The following is a 27819-nucleotide window of genomic DNA, read 5'->3' as shown; positions in this document are numbered from 1 at the left end:
GGGGCGTGTCCAGACAGGTATATGTAGTTCACCACAGTAGCTCTGCTGGTGAGGAATGAAATTCAGTGCCTTGCAAGGGGTGACATAGAATCAGGAGATGTAGAGTCAGTATGGATAGAACTGAGAAATTGTAAGGGTAAAAAGACCCTAATGGGAGTTACATACAGGCCCCCAAATAGTAGCCTGGATATAGGGTGCAAGTTGAATCAAGAGCTAAAATTAGCATGTCACAAGGGTAATACTACAGTTGTAATGGGGGATTTCAACATGCAGGTAGACTGGGAAAATCAGGTTGGTACTGGACCCCAAGAAAGGGAGTTTGTGGAGTGCCTCCGAGATGGATTCTTAGAGCAGCTTGTACTGGAGCCTACCAGGGAGAAGGCAATTCTGGATCTAGTATTACGTAATGAACCAGATTTGATAAGGGAATTCAAGGTAAAGGCATCATTAGGAGGTAGTGACCATAATATGATAAATTTTAATCTACAATTTGAGAGGGGGAAGGGAAAATCGGAAGTGTCAGTATTACAGTTGAACAAAGGGGACTATGGAGCCATGAGGGAGGAGCTGGCCAAAGTTGACTGGAAGGATACTCTCGCAGGGATGACAGTGGAACAACAATGGCAGGTATTTCTGGGAATAATTCAGAAAGTGCAGGATCAGTTCATTTCAAAGAGGAAGAAAGACTCTAAGGGGAGTAGGGGGTGTCTGTGGCTGACAAGGGAAGTCAAAGACAGTATAAAGATAAAAGAGAATAAAAGATAAAAGTATAACATAGCAAAGATGTGTGGGAAGCCAGAGGATTGGGAAACTTTTAAAGAGCAACAGCAGATTACTAAAAAGGCAATACGGGGAGAAGAGATGAGGTACGAAGGTAAGCTAGCCAAGAATATAAAGGAGGATAGTAAAAGCTCCTTTAGGTCTGTGAAAAGGAAAAAGTTATTTAAGACCAAAGTTGGGCCCTTGAAGGCAGAAACGGGTGAATTTATTATGGGGAAAAAGGAAATGGCAGACGAGTTGAACAGGTACTTTGGATCCATCTTCACTAGGGAGACACAATCTCCCAGATGTAATAGTGGCCAGAGGACCTAGGGTAACGGATGAACTGAAGGAAATTCACATTGGGCAGAAAATGGTGTTGGGTAGACTGATGGGACTGAAGGCCGATAAATCCCCAGGGCCTGATGGTCTGCATCCCAGGGTACTTAAGGAGGTAGCTGTAGAAATCATGGAAGCATTGGTAATCATTTTCCAATGTTCTACAGATTCAGGATCAGTTCCTGAGGATTGGAGGATAACTAATGTTATCCCACTTTTTAAGAAAGGAGAGAGAGAGAAAACAGGGAATTATAGACCAGTTAGCCTTACATCAGTGGTGGGAAAGATGCTGGAGTCAATTATAAAAGATGAAATAACTGCACATTTGGATAACAGTAACACGATCAGTCTGAGTTGCATGGATTTATGAAGGGAAATCATGCTTGACTAATCTTCTGGAATTTTTTGAGGATGTAACCATGAAAGTGGACAAGGGAGAGCCAGTGGATGTAGTGTACCTAGACTTTCAGAAAGCCTATGATAAGGTCCCACATAGATTAGTGTGCAAAATTAAAGCACATGCTATTGGGGGTAGGGTTGGCAGACAGGAAACAAAGAATAGGGATTAACTGGTCCTTTTCAGAATGGCAGGCAGTGATTAGTGGGGTACCACAAGGCTCGGTGCTGGGACGGCAGCTATTTACAATATGCATTAATGATTTAGATGAAGGGATTTAAAGTAACATTAGCAAATTTGCAGATGACAAAAATCTGGGTAGTTGTGTGAAATATTAAGAGGATGTTAGGAGAATGCAGGGTGACTTGGACAGGTTGGGTAAGTGGGCAGATACATGGCAAATGTAATTTAATGTGGATAAATGTGAGGTTATCTACTTTGGTGGCAAGAACAGAAAGGCAGGTTACTATCTGAATGGTGTCAAGTTAGGAAAAGGAGAAGTACAATGAGATCTAGGTGTCCTTGTTCATCAGTCACTGAAAGTAAGCATGCAGGTACAACAGGCAGTGAAGAAAGCTAATGGCATGTTGGCCTTCATAACAAGGGGAGTTGAGTATAGGAGCAAAAAAGGTCCTTCTGCAGTTGTACAGGGCCCTGGTGAGACCACACCTGGAGTACTGTGTTCAGTTTTGGTCTCCAAATTTGAGGAAGGACATCTTGCTATTGAGGGAGTACAGCGTAGGTTCACGAGGTTAATTCCCGGGATGGTGGGACTGTCATATGTTGAAAGATTGGAGCAACTGGGCTTGTATACACTGGAATTTAGAAGGATGAGAGGGGATCTGATTGAAACATATAAGGTTATTAAGAGATTGGACGTGCTAGAGGCAGGAAAAACGTTCCCAACGTTGGGGGAGTCCAGAACCAGAGGCCACAGTTTAAGAATAAGGGGTAGGCCAGTTAGAACAGAGTTGAGGAAAAACTTCACCCAGAGTTGTAGATCTATGGAATGCTCTGCCTCAGAAGGCAGTGGAGGCCAATTCTCTGGATGCTTTCAAGGACAAGTTAGATAGAGCTCTTAAAGATAGTGGAGTCAAGGGATATGGGGAGAAGGCAGGAACGGGGTACTGATTGTGGATGATCAGCCATGATCACATTGAATGGCGGTGCTGGCTCGAAGGGCTGAATGGCCTACTCCTGCACCTATTGTCTATAATTATACATGGAGGCTAACTCCAGAGCTCCATATATGAGGACAATGAACACTACCTCACTATTTTTGCTCTCTATTTGCACTAATCTAATTCATTAATATATTTTATAGTCTTCCATAGTGTATTTTATGTATTTCACTATACTGCAGCCACACAACAATAAATTTCACACCACCTATTACCAATAATAAACCGGATTCTGGTTCTGAGTCTGGACTGAGCTGTTAGGAATGGTGACAGAGGTAGATATGATAGAGGGTTTTGAGCTACATAAATGGAGGAATCCGCACTTTGTTTACACAGAAGGGATTCATTTAGTTGGGCATTTAATTATTTCAGGATAACATGGCAGGCCAAAGGCCCTCTTTGTGTGCTATACTGTTCTGTGCTTTCTGTTCTATCCCTTTATCTTTTTCCTTCCTCCCCTCCAGGCCATTATCCAATGGTCACTGGTTAATGACCAGTTCACAACAGCTTTTAGAAATATAGAAAACCTACAGCACAATGGTGTGCTGAACATGTCCTTACTTTAAAAATTACCTAGTGTTACCCATAGCCCTCTATTTTTCTAAGCTCCATGTACTTGTCCAGGAATCTCTTAAAAGACTCTATAGTATCCTCCTCCACCACTGTCACCGGCAGCCCATTTCACACACTCACCACTCTCTGTGTACAAAACTTACCCCTGCCATCTCCTCTGTACCTACTTCCAAGCACCTTAAAACTATGGGAAAAAGCCTCTGACTATCCACACACCTTTATCAGGTCACCTCTCATCCTCTATCGCTCCAAGGAGAAAAGGCCGAGTTCACTCAACCTATTCTCATAAGGCATGCTCCCAAACTAAGCAACATTCTTGTAAATCTCCTTTGTACCCTTTCTGTGGTTTCCTTACTGTAGTGAGTCGAGCAGCACTGAGCACAGTGGGGTCTGACTAGGGTCCTATATAGCTACAACATTACCTCTCGGCTCCTAAACTCAACTCCATGGTTGATGAAGGCCAATGCACCTTACTATGCCTTCTTAACCACGGAGTAATCCTGCGTAGCAGCTTTGAGAGTCTTATGGACTCAGACCCCAAGATCCCTCTGATCCTCCACACTGCCAAGTCTTACCATTAATACTATATTCTGCCATCATATTTGACCTACCAAAATGAACCACCTCACACTTACCTGGGTTCTCCTTAATCCTGTCAGCCAAGGCCTTCTCATGGCCTCTTCTGGCTCTCCTAATTTCATTCTTAAGCTCCTTCCTGCCAGCCTTATAATCTTCTAGATCTCTATCATTACCTAGTTTTTTGAAACCTCGTAAACTTGCCTTTTCTTCTTGACTAGATTTACAATAGCATTTGTACACCACGGTTCCTGTACCCTACTATCCTTTCCGTGTCATTGGAACGTACCTATGCAGAACTCCACGCAAATATTCCCTGAACATTTGCCACATTTCTGCCATACATTTCCCTGAGAACATCTGTTCCCAGTTTATACTTCCAAGTTCTTGCCTGATAGCCTCATATTTCCCCTTACTCCAATTAAATACTTTCCTAATTTGTCTGTTCCTATCCCTCTCCAATGCTATGGTAAAGGAGATAGAATTATGATCACTTTCTTCAAAATGCTCTCCCACTGAGAGACCTGACACCTGACTGGGTTCATTTCTCAATACCAGATCAAGTATAGCCTCTCCTCTTGTAGGCTTATCTACATATTGTGTCAAGAAACCTCCTGAACACACCTAACAAACTCTACCCCATCTAAACCCTTTGCTCTAGGAAGATGCCAATCAATATTTGGGGAATTATAATCTCCCACCACGACAACCCTGTTATTATTACACGTTTCCAGAATCTGTCTCCCTACCTGCTCCTCAATGTCCCTGTACTATTGGATGGTCTATAAAAAATACCCAGAGTTATTGACCCCATCCTGTTCCTAACTTCCACCTACAGAGACTCTGTAGACAATCCCTCCATGTCTTCCTCCTTAAAAGAAAAAAAGTTATCCGTGGCTAAGTAAAGAAATAAAGCAAAATATATGACTAAAAAGAAAGTTATATAAGGTAGCTAAATCTAGTGGGAAGATTGAAGATCGAGAAGCTTTTAAAGATCAGCAACAAATAACAAAAAGATTGATTAAGAAGGGGAAGATAGATTATGAAAGTAAATTGGCGAAAAACATAAAAGCAGATAAGAGTTTTTATAGTTACATAAAAAGAAAAAGGGTGGCTAAAGTAAATGTTGGTCCCCTAGAAGATGAGACCGGGAAATTAATGGTAGGGGACATGGAGATGGCGGAAACGCTGAACAAATATTTTGTATCAGTTTTTACAGTAGAGGACACTCAAAATACCCCAACACTGGATAAACAGGGGGCTCTAGGGGGAGAGAAGCTAACTACGATTCAAATCACCAAGGAAGTAGTACTTGAGAGATTAATGGGACTGAAGGTGGATAAGTCCCCTGGACCGGATGGCTTGCATCCTAGGGTCTTAAGGGAAGTGGTGGTCGGGATTGTGGATGCATTAGTGATAATTTTTCAAAACTCGCTGGACTTGGCAATGGTCCCGGCAGATTGGAAAAATGCTAATGTAACTCCTTTATTTAAAAAGGGCAATAGACAGAAGGCTGGGAATTATAGGCCAGTTAGCCTAACATCTTTGGTTGGCAAAATGTTGGAATTGATAATTAAGGTAACAGTAACAGGGCATTTGGATAAACATAGCTTAATAGGACAAAGTCAGCATGGCTTTACAAAAGGGAAGTCATGTTTGACAAATTTGTTGGAGTTCTTTGAGGACATAACATATAGGGTAGATAAAGGGGAACCAGTGGATGTGGTGTATTTGGACTTCCAAAAGGCATTTGACAAGGTGCCACACCAAAGATTATCATTTAAAGTAAAAAATCATGGCATTGGGGATAATATTCTGGCATGGGTGGAGGATTGGCTTTCTAACAGAAAACAAAGAGTTGGGATAAATGGTTTATTTTCAGACTGGCAGTTGGTGACTAGTGGTGTTCCGCAGGGGTCAGTGTTGGGACCCCAACTCATCTACAATCTATATTAATGATTTGGAGAAAGGGACAAAGTGCAATGTATCGAAGTTTGCTGATGACACAAAGATGGGAGGGAGTGTAATGAGTGCGGAGGACATTGAAACCCTGCACGGGGACATAGATAGGCTGAGTGATTGGGCAGACATTTGGCAGATGAAATATAATACTGACAAGTGTGAGGACTTGCACTTTGGCAGGAAAAGTAATAGAGCAAGTTATTACCTAAATGGGGAGAAACTGGAAAGTGCTTCTGTACAAAGGGATCTGGGGATCCTGGTGCAGGAAACACAAAAAGTTAGTATGCAAGTGCAGCAGGTGGTCAAGAAGGCCAATGGAATGCTGCCTTTTATTGCTAGGGGGATGGAGTATAAGAACAGGGAGGTCTTACTGCTGTTATACCGGGTATTGGTGAGACCACACCTGGAGTACTGCGTGCAGTTCTGGTGTCCATATTTAAGAAAGGACATACTGGCTCTCGAGGCAGTGCAGAGAAGGTTCACTAGGTTAATTCTGGGGATGGGTGGGTTGATGTATGATGAGAGGTTGAGTAGATTGGGACTCTACTCATTGGAGTTCCGAAGAATGAGAGGCGATCTTATTGAAACATATAAGATTGTGAAGGGGCTTGATCGGGTGGATGCGGGGAGAATGTTCCCAATGATGGGTGAAACTAGGACTAGGGGGCATAATTTAAAATAAGGGGATGCCGTTCCAGGACTGAGATGAGGAGAAATTTCTTCACTCAGAGGGTAGTGGGGCTGTGGAATTTACTGCCCCAGAGAGCTGTGGATGCTACTACACTCAATAAATTCAAAACGGAGATAGACATTTTCCTGGATAAAAATGGCATTTGGGGATTCGGTGAGCGAGCAGGTGGACATGAGGCTAGGTTTAGATCAGCCATGTGATCTGGACCAGTTTTCGATAGCCTGGATGGGTTGGAGAGGAATTTTCCAGATTTTTTCTCCTCAATTGGCAAATTGTTTTTTTTTTCCCCCGGGTGATCACATGGGTTTGGGTGGGATGAATAATAAAATAAAATGGGCGGCATGGTGCCCTGTTGGTTGGCACTGTTGCCTTGTGGGATTCGGTGATAACTAGAGTTAAGATTGGATCAGCCATGATCTTGTTGAATGGCGGAGCAGGCTTGAGGGGCCGATTGGCCTACTCCTGCTCCTATCTCTTATGTTCTTATGTTCTATATTCTTTTCTGCAGTCATAACACTGTCTCTGATCAGCACTGCCACACCCCCACCTCCTTTGCCTCCCTCCCTGTCCTTTCTGAAACATCTAAAGCCTGGTACTCTAAGTAACTATTCCTGTCCCTGAACCATCCAAGTCTCTGTAATGGCCACAACATCACGGCTCCAATTACTGATCCACACTCTCAGCTCAACCACTTTATTCATAACACTCCTTGCATTAAAACAGACACATTTCAAACCATTGGTTTGAGCGTGTCCCTTCTCTATTACCTGCCTATCCTCCCTCTTGCACTGTCTCCAAGCTTTCTCTATTTGTGAGACAACTTCCCCCTCCTTTGTCTCTTCAGTTTGTTTCCCATCCCCCAGCAATTCTAGTTTAAACTCTCCCCAGTAGCCTTAGCAAAACCTCCCAGCCAGGATATTGGTACCCCTCAGATTCAAGTGCAACCCATCCTTTTTGTACAGGGCATACCTGCCCCAAAAGAGATCCCAATGATCCAGAAATCTGAATCCCTGCCTCCTGCTCCAATCCCTCAACCACACATTCATCCTCCACCTCACTCTATTCCTATACTCATTGTCACGTGGCACAGACAGTAATCCCAAGGTTTCTATCTTCTCAACCTCCTTCCTAACTCCCTGTAGTCAGCTTTCAGGACCTCCTCCCTGTTCCTACCTATGTTGTTAGTACCAATATGTACCACAACCTCTGGCTGTTCTCCTTCCCACATCTGAATATCGTGGACGCGATCAGAAACATCCCGAACCTTGGCACCTGAGAGGCAAACTACCATCCATGTTTCTTTCCTGCTACACAAAATCGCCTGACTGACCCCCTAACTATAGAGTCCGCTATCACTGCTGCCATCCTCTTCCTTTCCCTACTCTTGAGCCATAGGGCCAGACTCTGTGCCGGAGGCATGGCCACTGTTGCCTCCCCCAGTACTAACAGTACTTAAATAGGAGTACTTACTGTTAAGGGGGACAGCCACTGGGGTATCTGACTCTTGCCCTTCCGTCTCCTGACTGTTACTCGAGGCCCTAGTGCCTATAGCTCCTCTCTATCACCTCCTCACTCTCCCTAACCAGACATAGGTCATCAGCTGCATCTCCAGTTCCCTAACATGGTTCCTAAGGATCTGCAGGTGTGGCTGTCCAGGAGGCTGGGAGTCTCCCGAACATCCCACATCTGACACCCAGTACAGAACTCTGGCCTCACACACATACTTCCTGTCTCTATTCTACACAGATAACCTACCTCACCTCGACCTGTTATCATCTAAGCCCTGTTGTGCCAAAGCCCTCCTACTCTGTCCCCCTGCTACTCTGTCGCCTGCTCCTTTGATGCCTGTTCTATATAGCTGTCTTCTTTTTAAACTCTTCTCCCTTCTAACTGGCTGACGTCCACGCATTTGCGCAGTCGTGCCTCGATCAAGCTTTATAAAGCTTTTCTGTATTAAAACCACCTGTCAACACCAACACTTACTTACTTTGTGATACAGTGCAGAACAGGCCCCTCTGGTCCTTCGAGCCACTCCACCCAACAACCCTTGACAAACGGGACAATTTCAATGGCCAGTACTCTTGATCTACTACACTGGCTCTAGTATAACAGACCACATCTGTCCTCATACTGGATCCAGTGTGACAGAACAACACCCACCAAGCATGATAGAGCCACTACTGCCCCACACTAGACCCAGCTTCACAGACCCACATCCTTACTGGATTCAGTGTTGCAGAACCACATCTGCCTTCACTGGATCAATGTCGCAGTTTGACATCAGACAACCTTCTTCTAAAGTTTAATGGTGGTTGGCATCTTAGGGCAGTAGGGGGAAACTGAAGGACCTGGAGAAAACCCAGGCATTCCATGGAGAGGGTGTACAGACATTCCTTATGGAGGACACCACAACTGAACTCCAAACTCCAACGTCCTGTGCTGTAATGTGTCACGGTAATGGCTGCGCTAACATGGCACCCAAACCTCTGCGACCTTTCAATGGGATTTAACTTTAGACTCCTATCTTCCATCCCTGCAACATCCTGTACTGTTAATAAGCAGAAATCTCCACAGAACTTGGATTGTGTAGTAAGTTGTTGCATTCTCTCCTTCCCTTGACATTTTCTTTCTTGCCTTTTACTGTTTCCATGTAGCAATAACCTATCTGCTTTCTTAATCAGCCTAATTACTTGAAGTACAGAACTTAATGATTTGTGCTTTCGGAGTAACACACACAAAATGCAGCAGGAACTCAGCAGGTCATATAGCATCTTTGGAAATGAATAAACTGTGGACGTTTCAGGTTGAGACCCTTCATAAGGACTGGAAAGGAAGGGGGAAGACACCAGAATAAAAGGTGGGGTGAAGGGAAGGAGGACAAGCTGGAAAGTAATAGGTGAAGCCAGGTGGGTGGGAAACGTAAAGAGCTGGTAAGGAATCAGATAGGAGAGGAGAGTGGGCCTTGGGAGAAAAGGAAGAAGGAGGAGCACCAGGAGTAGATGACAAGCAGGTGGTGAGAAGAAGTAAGATGCAGAGTGGGAATAGAAGAGGGAAAAGGGAGGCAAATATCTACACTTTATGAGAGAGAAAAGGGACAGCAGGGGAGGGAAGAGGGAGGGAGGGAGGGAGAGAGGAGGAAATGGGGGAGAGAGAGAGAGAGAGAGAGAACACATGCATGTGTGTATTGTACATCTATAAGTGAGAACTTGCATGAGTGTATGTGACTAAATACACACATTGTATTCCTTACTTATCTCACCTGAAATCATTTCTCTGCATTCACCAGTCAGGGTTCAGTTCTGCTACTGTCTGTACGGAGTTTGTACATTCTCCTAGTGACGAGATGGGTTTCCTTCGGCTGCTCCGGTTTATTTCCACATTGCAAAGTCAGGATTTTTGAGCTATGGGAATATTATGTTGGCACCGGAAGTGTGGCGCCCCTTGCAGGCTGCTCAGCACAATCCTCACTGATTCTATTTGATGCAAAAGATGCATTTCACGCTGTTTAGACATACACATGTCAAATAAAGCTTTTTTTATATTTTATTAAGCATGTATGTATATACAGTACTGTGCAAAAGTCTTAGGTACATATATATAGTCAGGGTGCCTAAGACTGTTGCACAGTACTGCAAATTGGTTAAAATAGGAAAGTGGTTGGGAAAGAAAAATAAGAATACTTGGCTTTCTATTAGCTCAGTGGTATTAAGTATTATTTGATAACTGGAAAAATATAATTAACAGTACTGTACAAAAGTCTTAGGCACTCGGGCTACATATAGGTACCTAAGACTTTTGCACAGTACTGCAGATGCATAATACTGTAGTGTGGGTTTGTGTTTGCACATCTGTATGTTCATGAGCTTCCACTATGTGCACATTTGTATACATATTTCTCTGAATATGTGCGCACAGACCTGTTCTCCAAGGCATTGTAACACATCTGCAACAAATGTACAGTGTGTTTGAATAAACAACCTCCCATGCAGAGCTATGACAGAAAAAACATTGCAGCCAAGAAGAGCAATAAGGAAGTGATTTGAGGCTATTGGTTTGTTTTGTCCAGGTTTAAACAAAGCCTTATCAGGGATTGAATAAATGCAGTGTGTTCTGGCAGACTGCCAAGTCAAACATTTCTCTGCTTTACCAGTGGATGATCTAACAGCTTCTCAACATGAACCTGTCCCAGGATCAATAAACAAAACTTCCCTACTGTTATATTCTTGACAAGGCAGATGTGGGGAATGCTGCCTTGGGGGGTGGGGAGGGTTCTAGAACAAGGACTCATTTTAAAATTAAGGGATTACCCACTGAGGATGAAATGGCACCAACTGTCTTCTCTCAGAGGGAGAATCTCTCTCCCTGAAAGGGCAGTGGAAGTGGGGCGTTGAATATTGTTAAGACAGAACATAGAATATAGAAATTTACAGCACATTACAGGCCCTTTGGCCCACATTGTTGTGCCGACTGTTTAACCTTCTGTAGAAACTGCCTAGAATTTCCCTAGCATATAGCCCTCTATTTTTCTAAGTTCCATGTACCTATCTAAGAGGCTCTTAAAAGACCCTATTGTATCCAAAAAATAAGTACATAGGTTCTTGATAAGTAAAGAACTTCTTACAACAGAGGAGGCTGATCAGCGCATCCAGTACATGCTGGATCTCAGGAAAACCGTGAGATCTCTTTTTATTTCATTCCCTCATTTCCATTCTCCTGACACTCAGCTACATTAAGGGACAATTTACAGCAGTGGGCAACACGGTGCTATGGCAGTTAGCAGAGATTGTTACTGAACCAGTCACCTGGGTTCAATCCCCATGCAGACTGTATGTTCTCCCCGTGATTTGCATGGGTTTTCTCCGAGTACTGCAGTTTTTTCCATATTCCAAAGTTGTTCATGTTAGTAGGTGAATTGGTTTGAAGGGTATAATTTGGTGGTGCAGGCAAGTAGGGTCAGAAAGATGGGGGGGGTGGGGTGTGTGTGTGTGTGTGTATATATATATATATATATATAAAGCATGCAAGGAGCTAGCCAGATTCAAACCCAGAACCATTCTCTTCGAAGTCCGGTTTGGATGCCACTAAACCACTGGCTGGCTCTGTGCACTTGGAATGAGCTGCCAGATATTGTGGTTGAAGTGGGCACAAAAGCCACATCTAAATGCCATCTCAAAAAATACCTGCATAGAGGACGGGCCAAACATGAGCAGATGAGATAAGCTTGCTGGGTAGAAGTTGGACTGCAGGGCCTTCCTCTGTGCTGTATGACTGCATGATAGTGGGTAACGGTCTTGAAGCCATAGCTTCCTAGGTCATTGTGTGAGACCCAACACACAACTAGAGGATGTTGCCACGGCAGTGTGTAAAATAGAAGACATTTGACAATGATGAATAAATCTAAGTATTTAGTGGGTTCTTGCTTCCTTTCTGAGAAGGAAATGATGACATGAATAGTTACTGCCTCCATTAACATTCTCTGAGGAAGATGGATCATTGAACACTTCTGCACAGTAAAGGCCTTTCTGCACACGATGTTATGCAACCTTTTAACCTACTCAAAGTTTATCTAACTATCCTCTCCAACAGAGCCCTCCATTTTTCTAACATCCATGTGCCTAATGTATCCCTAAAGTCTAAGTGTCCCTAATGTAAATGCCTCTACCACCACCTCGCAGCATGTTCCGCATACCCACCACTCTCTACTTTCCTCCAAACGGCTTAACGTTCCTCCATATTACCAATGTCAAGACTAGGATATGAGTCAGGAACTATCGGAGTTAAATACTGTACCTTCTCACCTGGCTTGCATCCAAGAATAACTCAGATCCCAGATGCACAATTCCACCCAACTAGAATACTTCCTGTTGCTGATTCGCTGAAATTCCTGAGGGTTTAATGCTGAGCTGTTAGCTGCAGGCACGTGTCACTGGGATGCTTGGGTGTTGTTAATAGCACCAGTGACACAGTGAAAGCTGCTCTACACGCCTTCCTACTGCAATCACAACAGGCAGGCTGGTCACTGAAACACCTGGGCTCCATTAGTGCTTCAAATTACAGAATCCAGCTGCCAACAGCTTCCTGATCCTAGCATCTCCACATCACCCCGTATCAATTCAGCACAAGGCCAAATTCAGTTGGTTTTGAATGGGTTTGTGAGGCCCACAGATAAAGTAACCCAGATTCCCACTTTAGTAATAGTCCAGGTGAAGAGTCTCAACTTGAAAGATCAGTTATCCATTTCTTGAGAATCTTCACCTGAAACATCACCTGTTTATTTCACTCCATCACTGCTCCCTAACTTGTTGTCCCTCCACTATTCTGTGTGACCCTTCCAACACTATTCCCTAACCTGTTGTCCATCCAGCATTCTGTGTGACATTTCCATCCCTATTCCATGACCTATTGTGTCCCTCCAGCATTCTGTGTGACCTTTCCATCGCTGTTCCATGATCTGTTTGTTTCTCCAACACTTTGGCTGTTGCTCCTAATTCTAGAATCTGCACCCTTATGTATCTCAATCTCATCCACAAATCCCACAGTATTTTGGGTTACTCGCACAATGTGTTAGGAAGTTGTTGATTCAAGACCCACAATCTCCCTGTCTTACAGCATGGAGACAACTCATCAGACCATCTCATCCATGCCCAGCAAGCTTGTCATACCTGTCTGCGTTTGGCTTATAGTCTCGTAAATGTCTTTTATGCATATCTTCTCTTTTCAATGACATTTCCACCAACTACTGCTCTATCCTGCACCTCATGGACAAGAGAATTACAAAGATTCACCACCTCCCACTGAAGTGAAACAAGTTCTCCTCATCACCAGCCCAAATCTTCACTTTGAGTCCTGTTTCTAGACCCCTCAACCACTGGGAAACATCCAGCCTGTCAAACCTTCCACAAATTTTCAGGCCAGCTGGATGTTTTCAGTATTTTGTTTGCATTTCCAACAACTTTTTAAAAAATCTTCCTTCTGTAGAAGGTTGTCAGTCTGAAACATTCTCTGTTTCTCTCCCAACATCTGCAATCTCACCTGATGATTTTCTCCAGCATTCTGTTTTTATTTAAGGATTTTGTAAGTTCTAGAGGCACAAATCACACAATCAATATTGAAGTTTCAGACATTTAGAGAGTTAAAATTCCTCAGTAGAGTTTTGGAACTATTTCATCAGCTGTGAAATATGAAAGACTCTGTTTAATCATAGGAACACACACAAAATGCTGGGTGAACATAGCAGGCCAGGCAGCATCTAAAAGGAGAAGCACTGTCGATGTTTCGGACCAAGACCCTTTGTCAGAACTAGGCATCCTAATCATAGGCCTTTCTTTTGTCAGTGTGTGATTTGGGTAAAAACTTTGAGCACAGCAAGATCCCATAAAGGTAGAAAATTATGTTTAAGGTAAACATTAATGGATGGAGTTTGACTACATTTGATGGCACATAATTCCATCTGAAATGACTGCTGGGTTTAAAACCTTTTTCAATATGATGTCATTCAGTAATGGAGGATTGGAGAAAAGTTTGAAGTCCAAAACTTCTTATCATGCTTCACTCTCTTTGTCCCTTCATCCCTTATGGAAGTAGTAGACCAGAGACGAGTGGCAAGCCCAAAGGGCACTATCAGGTCCAGATCAAGGCCCAAAGGCCGATGCCAATGGCCAGAGCCTGGGTCTACAAATCACTGTCAGTCTCCTGGGGATGTTGGGACCCAGTGTTTGCAATTCCATGACTTTTCTGGAACTACTGGAAGACATCCTGTCCTGGGATTAGTGGCGTGTGTGTGTGTTTGTGTCTATATATGTCTGTATGTGTGTGTGTTGTGTGTATATGCCTGTCTGGGTGTGTGCCTGTGTGTGTCTGTGTTTCTGTGAGTGTGTGAGTGTGTGTGTGTGTGTGTAAGTCGGTCTGTGAGCATGTGTGTATTGGTGTGTGTGTATATATATATATGTGTGTGTGTGTGTGTGTCTTTATCTGTGTGTGTGTATGTGTGTGTGTGTGTGTGTGTGTGTGTGTGTGTGTGTGTGTGAGAGAGCGCGTGTGCTTGAGTGGATGTGCGTGTGTGAATGCGTGTCTGACCCTGTGTGTGTGTGTGTGTGTGTGTGTGTGAGTGTGTGTGTGAGAGAGAGAGCGCGTGTGCTTGAGTGGATGTTCTGTCGAGCACATAGGACATGTTATGTTGCCTCAGGAGTGCCTAACAACACTTGCAGGCTGCCCCCAGCACATCTTAGTGTACGTTGGTTGCTAATGAAATGATACATTTCACCAATAAGAGAAGGTCTGCAGATGCAGTGAATCCAAGCAACACCACAAAATGCTGGCGGAACTCAGCAGCATCTGAAGGGTCTAAGCCAAAAACGTCGACTGTACTCTCTTCCACTGATGCTGCCTTGCCTGCTGTTCCTGCAGATTTTGTGTGTGAAGATGCATTACGCCATAAGTTCCAATGTACATGTGATAAATAAATCTGAATCTAAATTAGGTGAACCACTGTAATGCAACACCACACTGAAAGTGCCCTCACCTCCTTCGATTGTTGCAGCTGTCACGCGGTCACTCCAGCGTGAGCGTCCGATCCCAGTACTGCAGAACAGGTGGATACTGAACTCTGAGTATGGCATCAATCCTCGGATAACGTGGCTGAATGGCGGAACAGTGACTTCCTCAAAGTAGACCTCCTGGCTAGCATTGCCCTTGGATTGGTTGGTCTGGAAGGAAAGAAACAGGAACAGCCAGCAGGTCATTTTAGTTAAAGGATTTGTCTGCACAATCAGGCCCCTGCTGCATCATGTTGTCACACTGAAAATGCAGAAGTGGTTACTCAGGATAAGGAATGTGCTCACACACACATTGCATCCTCTTAGCCAAGTAAGCAAAAGTCTTGTGCGTCAAAAAAGACTCCGAGGAAATCGAAACACAGCCTTACCCCGCCTGGCTCCAGTGAAACCGCTCCCCTCCTCTCTGGCACTTCTCCCAACACTGTGCCGCAGTACCTCACAAAGAATTTGGTTGGTGGTCAGTGGTTTTAAGGTGTCATTTACAAGCACCATGCAGACGAGGGTGAATTGGGTTTATTTTCATTGATATATGTTGTGAAATTTGTTGTTTGTGTTACCAATACAGAACAAGGCAACAATATTACTATCAGTTACACGAGAATAATAAAGAAAAAAAGAGATAGTGAAGTAGTGACCATAGGCTGTTCAGAAATTTAATGGTGGAGATGAGGATGCTGTTCCTAAAACGTTGAGTGTGCATCTTGCAGCAATGAGGAGACAGCATGGGTCAGATGGTAAGGATGCTGGTTTCTGGAAGATGTCCTCAGTGGTGGGGAATACCGTGCAGGTGACAGAGCTGACCAAATCTGCGAACCTCTGAAGCCTCTTGCGATACTGTACATTGGAGCCTCCACACCAGGTAGTGATGCAATCATATAGAGCCCTCTCCGTGGTACATCCATAGGGAATTGTGGGACTTTAGTGGCATACCAAATCTCCTAATGAAGTGTAGCCACTGGCGTTGTAAATGTGCTGGACAGTGCAAGGACAGCAGGAACTCCAGGAGGCTTCAACATACAACAATCTCCTTCATTATTCATTGAATTTTTATAACACAGAAGGAAACCAATCAGCCAGTCAGATACCCTCTGCATTCACTTCACAGCTGACAGTCACCCAGTCAGATTCCCTCTGCCCCTTCTTCACAGCCCAAACGCACCCAGATACCCTCTTCACCGCCCAATCTCACCCTGTCAGATACCTTCTGCCTTTTCTTCACAGCCAGCAGGACCACCCAGCTTTGTGTTTGTTTAGTAATGAGCACGTTTTCTGCTCAGGCCCACGGGAGAGACAACTCCTGCTGAGTGATGCTTCCAGAGGCATGAGCCTCAGACTGGCAGTTACCTCGCCACTGGTCACTCAGTGCAGAAACAGTCTGTTCAGCCCATCTCATCCATGAAGCCCAAGATCCCTTGCTAAGCTCAAACCACTTGCCTGAATTTGGCCCATTTCTAGAAGCTTTTCATGTCCAAACACCTCCCTGCTCTTGGAGAACTATTATGAAGGGTACCTTACCCCAACCTGCTTTTATTTTGGAATTGAAATATTATTGTCACATGTACCAGGATACAGTGAAAAGCTTTTCTTACTTACTGCTCATAGAGATCAAGTCACTACACAGTGTACTGAAGAAGAACAGGGTAAAACAAGAACAATGCAGAATAGAAAGTGGAAAAGCTACCGAATAGGTGCAGTGTCAGTGAACAATAAAGTGCAAGATCACAATGTGCTCCATAATGGGTAAAGTACTCCCCACCAATGAGCACATTTACACAGCATGCTGTTACAGGAAAGTGGCATCCAGCATCAGAAACCCCCATCATCCCGGATATGCTCTCTTCTCTTTGCTGCCATCAGGAAGAAGATACAAGAGCCTTAGGTCCCACATCACCAGTTTACGGAACAGTTACTACCTCTCAACCATCAGAATCTTCAACCAAGGGGATAACTTTACTCAACTTCATTTGCCCCATTATGGAATTAGTCCCACAACCAATGGACTCACTTTCAAAGATTCTTCTTCATCTCATGCTCTCGATATTCGTTCCTTATTTATTGTTATTATTTCTTTGTTCATGTATTTACACAGTTTTGTTGTCTTTTGCACACTGGTTGAACACCAAGTTGTTGTGGTCTTTCATTGATTCTATTATGATTATTATTCTTTTATGGCTTTGTTGAGTACACCCACAAGAAAATGAATTTCAGGAATATATATGGTGACATATATGTACTTTGATAATAAATGTACTTTGAAACTTTGAACTTGGAGTTGGATTGAGGCCGAGAGGTAAACTTATGAGGCCATTCAAGAGTCTGTAAGTCCATTAGATATAGGAGCAGAGGTAGGCCATTCTGCCCATTGAGTCTGCTCCACCATTCAATGTTGGGCTGATCCAATTCTTCCAGTCATCCCCACTCACCTGCCTTCTCTCCTTACCCTTTGATGGCCTGGAAAATCAAGAGCCTATCTATTTCTGCCTTAAATGCACCCAATGACTTGGTCTCCACAGCTGCATGGGGCAACAAGTTCCAAATTATAGCAGTCAAGTCAGTGGGACTGAAGCTGTCCTTAAATCTGCTAGTACGACTTTCAGACTTTTGTCTGATGGGAGAGGGGAGAAAAGAGGATGCTCTGGTTGAGTGATGTCTTTGTTTCTGCTGGCTGCTTTACTGAGGCAAAGAAAAGTTCCTGTGACACTCACCACCCAGATGATGGGGAGAGTATAGATGGCACAGTGATTCAGCTAGTGGAGCTGCTACTTCATCGCTGGCCTCTGATGCTGTCTATGTGGAGTTTGCAAGTTCTCATCATGAGCCATTGGGCTCCCTCTGTGCAGTGTGGTAATGAACCCTAAACCTCTGGTCCAGCTGTATGACCCCATGACCTCTGGTCTTGTTCAGCCAAGGCATTTAACACAGGTTACCCTGGTTCCCCCAAGCTGCCCCAATGAATTGCGTAAAGTGTTGTTGAGGAGTCAATGAATGGAAGCACAGACTCATTCTGAAACCAGGGAAATGGGAAGTGAAAGAGATGATTCCACAAATCCAGCCTACTGCCAACCTCAGAAACACCATTGATAAATCGCTGTGCTATGTAAGTTTCTTCCAGAACTTCATGGAATTGTTTGGGCAATTATTTTCTGATCAATTTTACAAATTGTCTTTCTTTGTCTTGGGAAGTCCCTTGGAATTGCATGTGTTTCAAGGGTTCTGAGGTGGCTGATGAAATCAATGCATCCACAGACTCAGCCAGAGCAAGGACAGGAGTAAGATGCTGGGATGGTAAGGCAGTGTGTCTGTGCACGGTGTCTTGATACTCCTACTGGAGTCCCTCAAGACTCTGATACTCCTTTGAGCATCTCAGGTAGAGATTTAGGAATCAGTGGGAATTTTCCATTTCTCCAAGAAGACCTTGAGAACATCCTTGAATCATTTCCTCTGCCCAAATGGAATTCTCTACACTAATTTCTTTGCATCAAGGTGACTCTTTTAATCGAGACGGCACAAAAACTTCCAGTAGTTCACAGAAGACTTCTCTGCATGCTTCCATGAGATTCCAGTGGGTTAGACGCTCGTAGAGGAGAAATAGGCTACTCCACAGTGGATATATCCCTTAACACAATCCCATCTCTTCTGGAGCCTACAAACACACTTACTTTACAACAAAATGCCCTGAACCATGTTCAAGAACCATCAAGCTCCAGGATGAGTATGGCTTGAATAGACCCCGGTCTTGCCTGGTACAGCATGTGCAGTGCTGCAAGGTGCTGTGTTGGGTTTCAATATTAAGACAAAGCCACATTTATGGAGAAGATTTATGAGGTTATTACCAGACTTGAGGGCCTGAGCTTTAAGGAGTATTTGGGCAGGATTTCTTTATTCCAGATGTGTAAGAGACTGAGGGGTGACCTTATAGAGGTGTATAAAATCATTACAGGCATAGATAAAAAGTCTTCCTCCAGGGAAAGGGAACTAAACACTAGTATATGTATAAGCTTCAAAAGGCAATGCCTCACAAAAGGCAGCATTCATCATTAAAGACCCCATCACCCAGGTCATCATTACTATCAGAGGAGGTATAGGAGACTGAAGACTTAACGTTTTAGGAACAGCTTCTTGTCCCTCTCCACCCCCACCATCAGATTTCTGAATGGACCATGACCCATGAACACTACCTCACTATTTTTGTTCTCTTTTTGCAGTGCTAGCTTAATTTATTTATATGTTTATTATAATTTATTGTATTTTAATGCACTGCTCAACAATGCTGCCACAAAACAACAAATTTCATGACATAAGTCAGTGTTATTAAACTTGATCCTGATTTAAGCTGAGAGGGGAAAGATTTCAAAGAGATCTGAGGGGCTACATCTTCACACATGTGTTTATAATGCTCAGTGCTACTGATGCTGCTGCAAGACAATTTATGTGGCATTTATTTCCTGTGTGCTTTGGCTCTTGGTAAACATGCCAAGCAGGTCAAAGGGTAGAGGCCAAACTAAGACTGGTCCACTGATCCTCCAGATTCAGGAGTTCAGCTCAGGGCCAACCACTTTGACTGGTAAAATAAAATTGTTAAGAAAACAGCAATGAAGAGAACTTCTATATCTGTGTGTGACAGTATGGACAGATAGAGATGGAGGACCTTCATTGCTGCCCTAAATGGCAGCAGCATAATGGGCAGAAAGCCAGTAAGTTATACCTTGTGTGTATGCATGTCTAAGACAATAAACTTCAACTCAAACTTTGTCAGGTACAGTCTCACGAAAGAGACACAATTCGAAGCAAAACAAATGAAGCTACAGGAGAAACTCAGCATCTCTGGAGGGGTGCAGTCATTCAAAAAGTCATTGACTTTTCATTTCACCAAGGTCATATCCCAATGCAAATACACCTCCCTTTTCCTGTATTCAAATCCATGTCTAATAAAGTCTCTCACATGTTTACCCCCTAATTGTTTGCTGCACCTGTTTATTGGCCTTTAGTAATCTGGTCCCTTTGAGCAACAACTATTTAATCCTCAAAAAGTTACGGTAAAGCAACAACTTGGTTTATGGAAGGGACAAGGGTGAATGACCCAGAGACTGAAACACCACAAGTGTGTGCTTAACTGGATCAGCAAATTAGCAGGTGACACCAAGTTTGTGGGTGTAGTGGACAGCGAGGAAGGCTATCATGGCTTGCAGTGAGATCTGGACCAGCTGGAAAAATGAGCTGAAAATGGCATATGGAATTTAATGCAGACAAGTACGAGATGTTGCACATCAGTAGGACCCACCAGTGTGGGTCTTACACAGTGAACGGTAGAGCACTGAGGAATGTGGTACGACAAAGAGAGCTGGGAATACAGGTCTTTAATTCACTGAAAGTGGAGTCACAGATTAATATGGTCATAAAGAACGCTTTTGACACATTGGCCTTCATAAATCAAAGCACTGAATACAGGAGATAGGGTGTTAAGTTGAGTTTGTGTAAGATATTGATGAAGCCTAATTTGGAATATTGTATGTAGCTTCGGTCACCTACCTACAGGAAAAATACACACAAGTTTGAAAGAGTGCAGAGAAAATTTACAAGGATGTTGCCAGGTCTGGAGGACCTGAGTTAAAAGGAAAGATTCAATAGGTTAGGAATTGATTCCTTGGAACGTAGAAGATTGAGAGGAGGTTTGATAGAGGTATACAAAATTATGAGGGGTATAGATAGGGTGAGTGCAGGCAGTCGCTTTCCACTGAGGTTGGCTATAACCAGAGGTCATGGATTAAAGGTGAAAGGTGAAAAGTTTAAGAGGAACATGATGGGAAACCTCTTCATTCAAATGGTCATAAGAGTGTGAAATGAACTGCCAGCACAAATGGTGCAAGCGAGCTTGATTTCAACATTTAAGGGAAGTTTGGATAGGTATTTGGATGGGAAGGGTATGTAGGGCTATGGTCCCAATGTAGGTTGATGGGAGTAGGCATTTTAAATTATTCAGTATGGACTAGGTGGGCTGAATGGCCTGTTTCTATGCTATACTTTTCTATGACTCTATGACTGTGAGAGAAAGATAGAAAATGTGAAACGTGTGTGAGTGTCTGGTGGTCCTTACCTGGACTGAGCAGGAAGTGAATGGGGCAGAGCCACTTAATCCAGCCTTCCAGGAGATGCCCAAAGCCTGTGAGCTGACAAATGTCACCGTTACATTTTCTGGTTGATCTGGTAGAACTGGGAGAGAGGAAATAAATCACTGAACCATCACCATTAATTCACAATAAGCCCCACTTAGAGCCGTGACATCTTTCACTGCAGCTATGGTTCAAATGCTCCGCACTCACAAAAGTCCTGCTGAAGGTGCCTCTCCAACTGGTCTTCGGGGTGCCCCCTGCCACACCCTATGGGTGAACCCAGAACCAACCTCCTTAGAGACCAGTGAGAGAGATCTGCACCCCTCTACAGAGACAGTTGTACAGACCTGGCCTGGCCTAACGTGTGTTAAAAATAACATAAGTCACCATAAGTAACAAGGTGACTGCAGAGAACCAGTTCTTCATGTTGGGTATTTTGAACAAAAGAACATTACTTAACTAGGTTAACAAGGTTAGTCTGGAAACGTCCTGCACAGGGAAACAATGAAAAACTTAGAAATCTCTGCCCCCCCCCCCCCCGCACCTTCTTCCACAACAGAGTCTCCAGCATAGATGCACTATGTCGAATGGCCTTTTGTGCTGTCCTTTCATTGTGGTTCTACACTGGGTGGAGCATTCACCCACTGAGCACTCTAGGGATTTGGGGAGTGGAGGAAGCAGAGTAGAGATGATGGTCAAATGCTCTAATTTTACTCCTGTGTTTTAAGGTCTCCTTCATCTTAAGGTTTTACAATAGTTTGTCCTCCAGAGGGATTGGGAGATGGGGGGAGTAAGGAGCTCCAGGTACAATTTACCAACTTCCACGGATCATTGAGAGGATTAGAAGGAATCAGAGAGCAACTGAACAGACCCTTTGGCCCACTGCTTCCATTCTAACCATCCACCCAGTTAGGCTAATCCCATGTTAATCACATTTTATTCTCCCCATATTCCACCTCTCACACACACTAGGGGAATATTACTATGGACAATTAACATACCCAGCTCCCCCCAGATTCTACCCCTCACCCACACTAGGGGCAAATTAACGTGACACAGAGTTTGTATTCAGCAATCCTTCCCAAACAGCAGTGAGATAGTGGTTGAGGGATCATTGGCCAGGAAATGCAAGTATGGATGAAGCTGAATTTTTTTAATTCAGCTCCCTGGAGCAGGGTTTGAACCATCAATTCTCTAGCTGTTGAGTGAAACAGGTGCCAGCTGAATCGTGAAATGACTTGGGAGAAAGGGGTGGGCAAAACTCTTCAGTAGAATGAGTGGGATAGGGAAACAAATAGGGAAGGGAGAGAGAGAGAAAAAGAACATGAAAGAAAGAGAAATAGAGATGGGAGGGGGAGAGAAAGGGAAAATAGATAGAAATAGAACAAGGGTTAAAGTAAAAGAGTAAATAGAAAATACAAAGCAAGAGAGAAGGGATAAAGAGTAAAAATGATTCAGTAGAAAGAGAAATTAGAGATGGGGATAAAGAGAGAAGAGGAAAGAATGAGAAAGGGAAGCAAAGAGAGAGTGAGAGTGAAAAAGAGAGGAGAGAGACAAAAAAGGAGGGAGAACACAGGAGGGGAGACCAAGGAATGGAATGTGAGATTGTTAAGGGGAGAATACATTAACAGTACAAACGAGGACAGGTTCTGAGGGAAGATGACATGTAGCCCTCAGCCACTGGCAGAGAGGAAAACTGCTTGGATAGCTTAAAGCGACTGGGCCTCATTGGAGTGTGCACACGGCACGGAAAACTCACTCAAGAACAAATCAGATTCTTTACAATGAAAGAAATAGTCTCATTGTAACTTCATTCTTTCTACACTCAAATGTCAATTGAAAATTCCATGGTGATCTGTAGTAAAATATTCTGAGATCTGGGACCTATAAGTTATGATGAAGCAAGATGGGATCCAAGATGTGTACAGTTTTAAGAGATGTGAGACTGCAGTTTAACTTGGCTTCTATTTAGTGAGGCCCAGGGAGATGATCGAATTATACACTCCAATCCATTTCATCGACTTCGACAACTGCTTTGAACCTCAGACTGTACGCATGACTAGAAAAACAATGACGAGCTCCCTTACCTCCCCCAGATGCTGCTGTCTGGCTAGGTGACAGGAAGGAGGAATGTTGGAGCGGAGAGAACAGGGGAGGGGGTGGGAGGGAGACCAGCTGACACGGCAGCAGCTGCAAGAACCTGAAGGAATGAATAAAAACAGAAAATAGTCTTCACAGTGGAAGACATTAGCGACATTAGCACATACCTGATAGCCAGAGGTCTCAGGGAATAGAATTAGGTACAAGATTACTAGAGAGAAAGCGCTTAGGAATCTAAATGGACTAAGGATTGATAAATTTCCTGGACTGGATGAGGTGCACCCACAGGTTCTGAAGGAGGTGGCTTTGGAGATTGTGGAGCCATTAGAAATGATCTTCCAGGAATCAATAAACCCTGGTTCCAGAGGACTGGAAGGTTGCAAATGTAGTTCCGCTGTTTAAGAAAGGAGGGAGACAACAAAAACAAATTTACAGACCTATTAGTCTGACATCGGTAGTTAGAAAGTTATTGGAGTTGATCCTCAAGGACAAAGTTATGAAATACCTCAAGGTTCATGACAAAATAGGCCCAAGCCAGCATGGTTTCAGGAAGGGAAGATCCTGCCTCACCAATCTATTGGAATTTTTTGAGGTAATCTCAAATAAGATTGACAAGGGAGAGGCTGTGGATGTTGTGTATTTGGATTTTCAAAAGGCCTTCGATGAGGTGCCGGATAAAAGGCTGCTTAATCAGATGAGAGCCCATGGAATTACAGGAAGGATATTGGAATGGGTGGAGAATTGGCTGATAGGCAGAAAGCAAAGGGCTCGAATAAAGGGATCCTATTCTAGTTGGTTGCTGGTTTCTAGTGGTGTTCTGCAGGGGTCGGTGTTAGGGCCACTTCTTTTTACACTGTATATCGATGATTTAGATTATGGATTAAATGGTTTTGTGGCTACGTTTGCGGATGACATCAAGATAGGTGGAGGAGCAGGAAGTGTTGAAGAAACAGAAAGGTTGCAGAGAGACTTGGTCAGTTTAGGAGAGAGGGCAAAGAAATGCCAGATGAGATACAATGTTGAGAAATGTACGGTTGGAAGAAGAAATAATCGGGCAGATTATTATTTAGATGGGGAGAAAATTCAAAAATCGGAAGTGCAAAGGGACTTGGCGGTCCTCATGCAGGATACCCTAAAGTAGTGGTCGCCAATCTGTCAATCGTGGTCGACTGGTCGATCTTTCAGACTTTTCCAGTAGATCCCAAAAAAAAAGAAAAATAAATACACAAATGCTGTTGAGAGATTGTCTCCGGGTTGCGGAGTCTTAGTTCCATTCTTTCTGCCCAGTGCGCATGCGCATAGTTCCCCCGCACTACACAGTGTACTTCAGTGGTCCCCAACCACTGGACTGCGAGGAAACAATATGAATCAGCTGCACCTTTCCTCATTCCCTGTCACGGCCACTGTTGAACTTGAAACCACGCGAGGTCATCAGCCGCCTAAACGCCGTGATACCCTCGCACCAGTGTTCGCCTTGCATGGTCGACGAGAACCGTCGATGCTACTGGCCTGGAGCATGGCCGGTGGGAAGTGTCGATGCTACTGGCCTGGAGCATGGCCGGTGGGAAGTGTCGATGCTACTGGCCTGGAGCATGGCCGGTGAGAACCGTCGATGCTACTGGCCTGGAGTATGGCCGGTGGGAAGTGTCGATGCTACTGGCCTGGAGCATGGTCGGTGGGAAATGTCGATGCTACTGGCCTGGAGCATGGCCGACGAGAACCGTCGATGCTACTGGCCTGGAGCATGGCCGGTGAGAACCGTCGATGCTACTGGCCTGGAGTATGGCCGGTGGGAAGTGTCGATGCTTCTGGCCTGGAGCATGGTCGGTGGGAAATGTCGATGCTACTGGCCTGGAGTATGGCCGGTGGGAAGTGTCGATGCTACTGGCCTGGAGCATGGCCGGTGGGAAGTGTCGATGCTACTGGCCTGGAGCAGGGCCAGCGAGAACCGTTGATGCTACTGGCCCGGAGAGCGGCTGGCAGGAAGTATCGTTGGTACTGGCCTGGAATACAGATAGATGGGCACTGCCTCTAAACCTGTTTAGCACACCGAATGTTAATGGGGAACCTGGTGCTAAAATATTCGCAGACGACCTAATCCAAGCTCAGGGTTTTGTAAGTAGCAGAGCAGCTACCTCGCTGTGATCTGCTGAAATAAACTTTTGTCAGCCAATAGATCCTACAAGGGGGGTGGGCACAGGCCTGTCGCACTCCTCTCTCAGTCAGTCACTCTGTCCGGACTGTGACTGCCGCGGCTCCAGTACGGGGACCTCCGGCCCTGACCTTGTCCTCTCACCCCACCCATGACCAGCCGCACCTGGCCAGGGCATCTGGCAGCAGGCGGGCAGAGGCTGGGGTTTGGGCCGGAAGGCTGTCTGATGAGGCAATGAAGCCCTCAAAACTGCTTCGGTACCCTGAGTCCAAGCACCCTGCACTTAAAGACGAACCTGCTGAGTTTTTTCAGCAGAAAAAACGTGAGCAAGCCGGACAGAAGCTATATGCCAGGAGCCGTGAAAACTGAATTGCGGAATAGACAGAACATAAGGAACCTGTTTTGAGTATCGCTGTATTCCCATCGTGTTTTACACCTCCCTCCACCGTCGGCCGGTCTGCAAGAATATTGTCAATACTAAACCGGTGCAAAAAACGGTGGGTACCCCTGGTGTTTTTGCATTATTTCTACTTCCAGGTTGCAGTGTTTCCAGGTTGAGTGTAACCAATCGATCTGGGGTCGATCTCGCCTTTCACTAAGGCCGAGGTAGGGGATCTTGGGCTTAAAAAGGTTGGTGACCACTACCCAAAAGGTTAACCACCAGGTTGGATCGACAATAAGGAAAGCAAATGCTATGTTGGCATTCATTTCAAGTGGAATAGTGTATAAGAGTAAGGAGGTGTTGATGAGGCCCTGTGGGGCACTGGTGAGACCTCATTTGGAATACTGTGTGCAGTTTTGGGCCCCCTATCTTAAGAGGGATGTATTGATGTTGCAGAGTTCAGAGAAGATTCACTAGGATGATTCCTGGAATGCAGGGGCTAACATGTGAGAAGCGTTTGTCAGCTCTTGGGCTGTAATCATTAGAGTATAGAAGAATGAGAGGAGATCTCATAGAAACATTTTGAATGTTGAAAGGGTTGGACTGAGTAGATGTGAAAAGGTTGTTTCCCTTGGTGGGTGAGTCCAGGACAAGAGGCCACAGTTTTAGAATTAGAGGGTACCCATTTAAAACAGGGATGAGGAGAATTTGTTTTTTTAGCCAGAGGGTTGTGGATTTATGGAATTCGTTGCCACATACAGCTGTGGAGGCCCAATCATTGAGGATGTTTAAGGAGGAGATTGATAGATATCTAATTAGTCAGGGTATCAAGGGATATGGGGAAAAAGCCAGAAATTGGAACTAGATGGGAGAATAATTTAGCTCATGGCAGAGAGGCGGAGCAGACTCGATGGGCCAAAAGGCCTACTTCTGCTCCTTTGTCTTGTGACCTTGTGATGAAGGAAGAAGAAAACAAAACAAAGTGAGTGAAGCTTCAGATGGAAATAAGTTATTCATTTAGGTTAACAAACAATTGCATAAGTAGATAGAGTAATGGGGAGAAGCAGGAAACCTACCTGGGGTTGAATTCCAGGTAGAGGCTTCAATGCCAATATCTAAGAAAAAATGTACTGGCTTTGGAGAGGCTCCAGAGATTGATGAGAATAATCACAGGAATGAAAGAGTTAACATATGAAGAGCATTTAATGGCTCTGGGCCTGTACTTGCTGGAGTTTAGAAAAATGAGAAGGGATCTCATTGAAACCTACTGAATATTGAAAAGCCCTAGATAGAGTGGATGTACAGAGGGTGTCTCCTATGGTGGGTGTCTCTAGGACCAGAGGTCACAGCCTCAGAATACAAAGACATCCCTTTAGAACAGACTTGATGAAGTATTTCTTCGGTCAGAGGGTGGAGAATCTATGGAATTCATTGCCATAGATGGCCATCAAAGCTAGTTCATTTGGTATATTTAAAGTGGAAGTTTATAGGTTCTTGATTGGTAAAGGCATCAGAAATAAGAAGGCAGCAGAATGAGGATGAGAGGGATAATAAATCAGCCATGGTCAAATGGTGGAACCAACTCGATGGGCTGAATGACCTAATTCTACTCCTACGTCTTTTGGTCTAATACAGTTCCATTGGGGTGAAAAAAAAGGAGCCAGTTTCAACTGTGGGAGCATCAATTACTTCTGCAGGATTGACAGATCCCATGAGCGAGCTTCTTGGTAAAGAGGTGAATTGGAGACGCAGGCTAATGGTCGCTATTCTGGGGAGGAGCAACTCTTCCACAGTTCGTGCAGTAAGGAGGCCAAAGACAAAGAGTAGACTGCGCTGCCCTGTTCTCGGAATCTCTGAACGTTCCTGTGCAGCCCGCCTCAGGTCAATAGCAGCTTCTTGGGAACTGCTGGTCAGTTGTGGTGGGCAGTGAAAATGTAATCTATGAATAGGAGTGTCATCTGACAGGGGAACTGTCCATGCCCACTGTCCATTAGAGAGAGAACGAAAGAGAAAAAGAGTGTGATAGCGAAAGTGCGTCAGAG

At 44.3% G+C, this 27819-nt stretch overlaps 1 protein-coding gene across 3 annotated transcripts in view; it reads right to left on the bottom strand.

The window, feature by feature from the left end:
- Window positions 1-27819, bottom strand: part of LOC132381545 (tyrosine-protein kinase receptor UFO) — a 175344-nt gene that overhangs the window by 64714 nt on the left and 82811 nt on the right. For all 3 annotated transcript variants that reach the window (XM_059951043.1, XM_059951044.1, XM_059951045.1), the window contains 2 exons: window positions 21128-21243; window positions 15000-15183 (listed from right to left, as the gene is read on the bottom strand). In XM_059951043.1, coding sequence (XP_059807026.1) covers window positions 15000-15183; window positions 21128-21243 — 300 coding nt within the window. The remainder of the gene's footprint in view (window positions 1-14999; window positions 15184-21127; window positions 21244-27819) is intronic.

The sequence above is a fragment of the Hypanus sabinus genome, chromosome 26, assembly GCF_030144855.1.
Source record: "Hypanus sabinus isolate sHypSab1 chromosome 26, sHypSab1.hap1, whole genome shotgun sequence".
In the NCBI taxonomy this organism is placed as follows: domain Eukaryota; kingdom Metazoa; phylum Chordata; class Chondrichthyes; order Myliobatiformes; family Dasyatidae; genus Hypanus; species Hypanus sabinus.
Note: the sequence above shows the minus strand (reverse complement) of the source record. Positions and strands in the feature narration are given on the sequence as shown.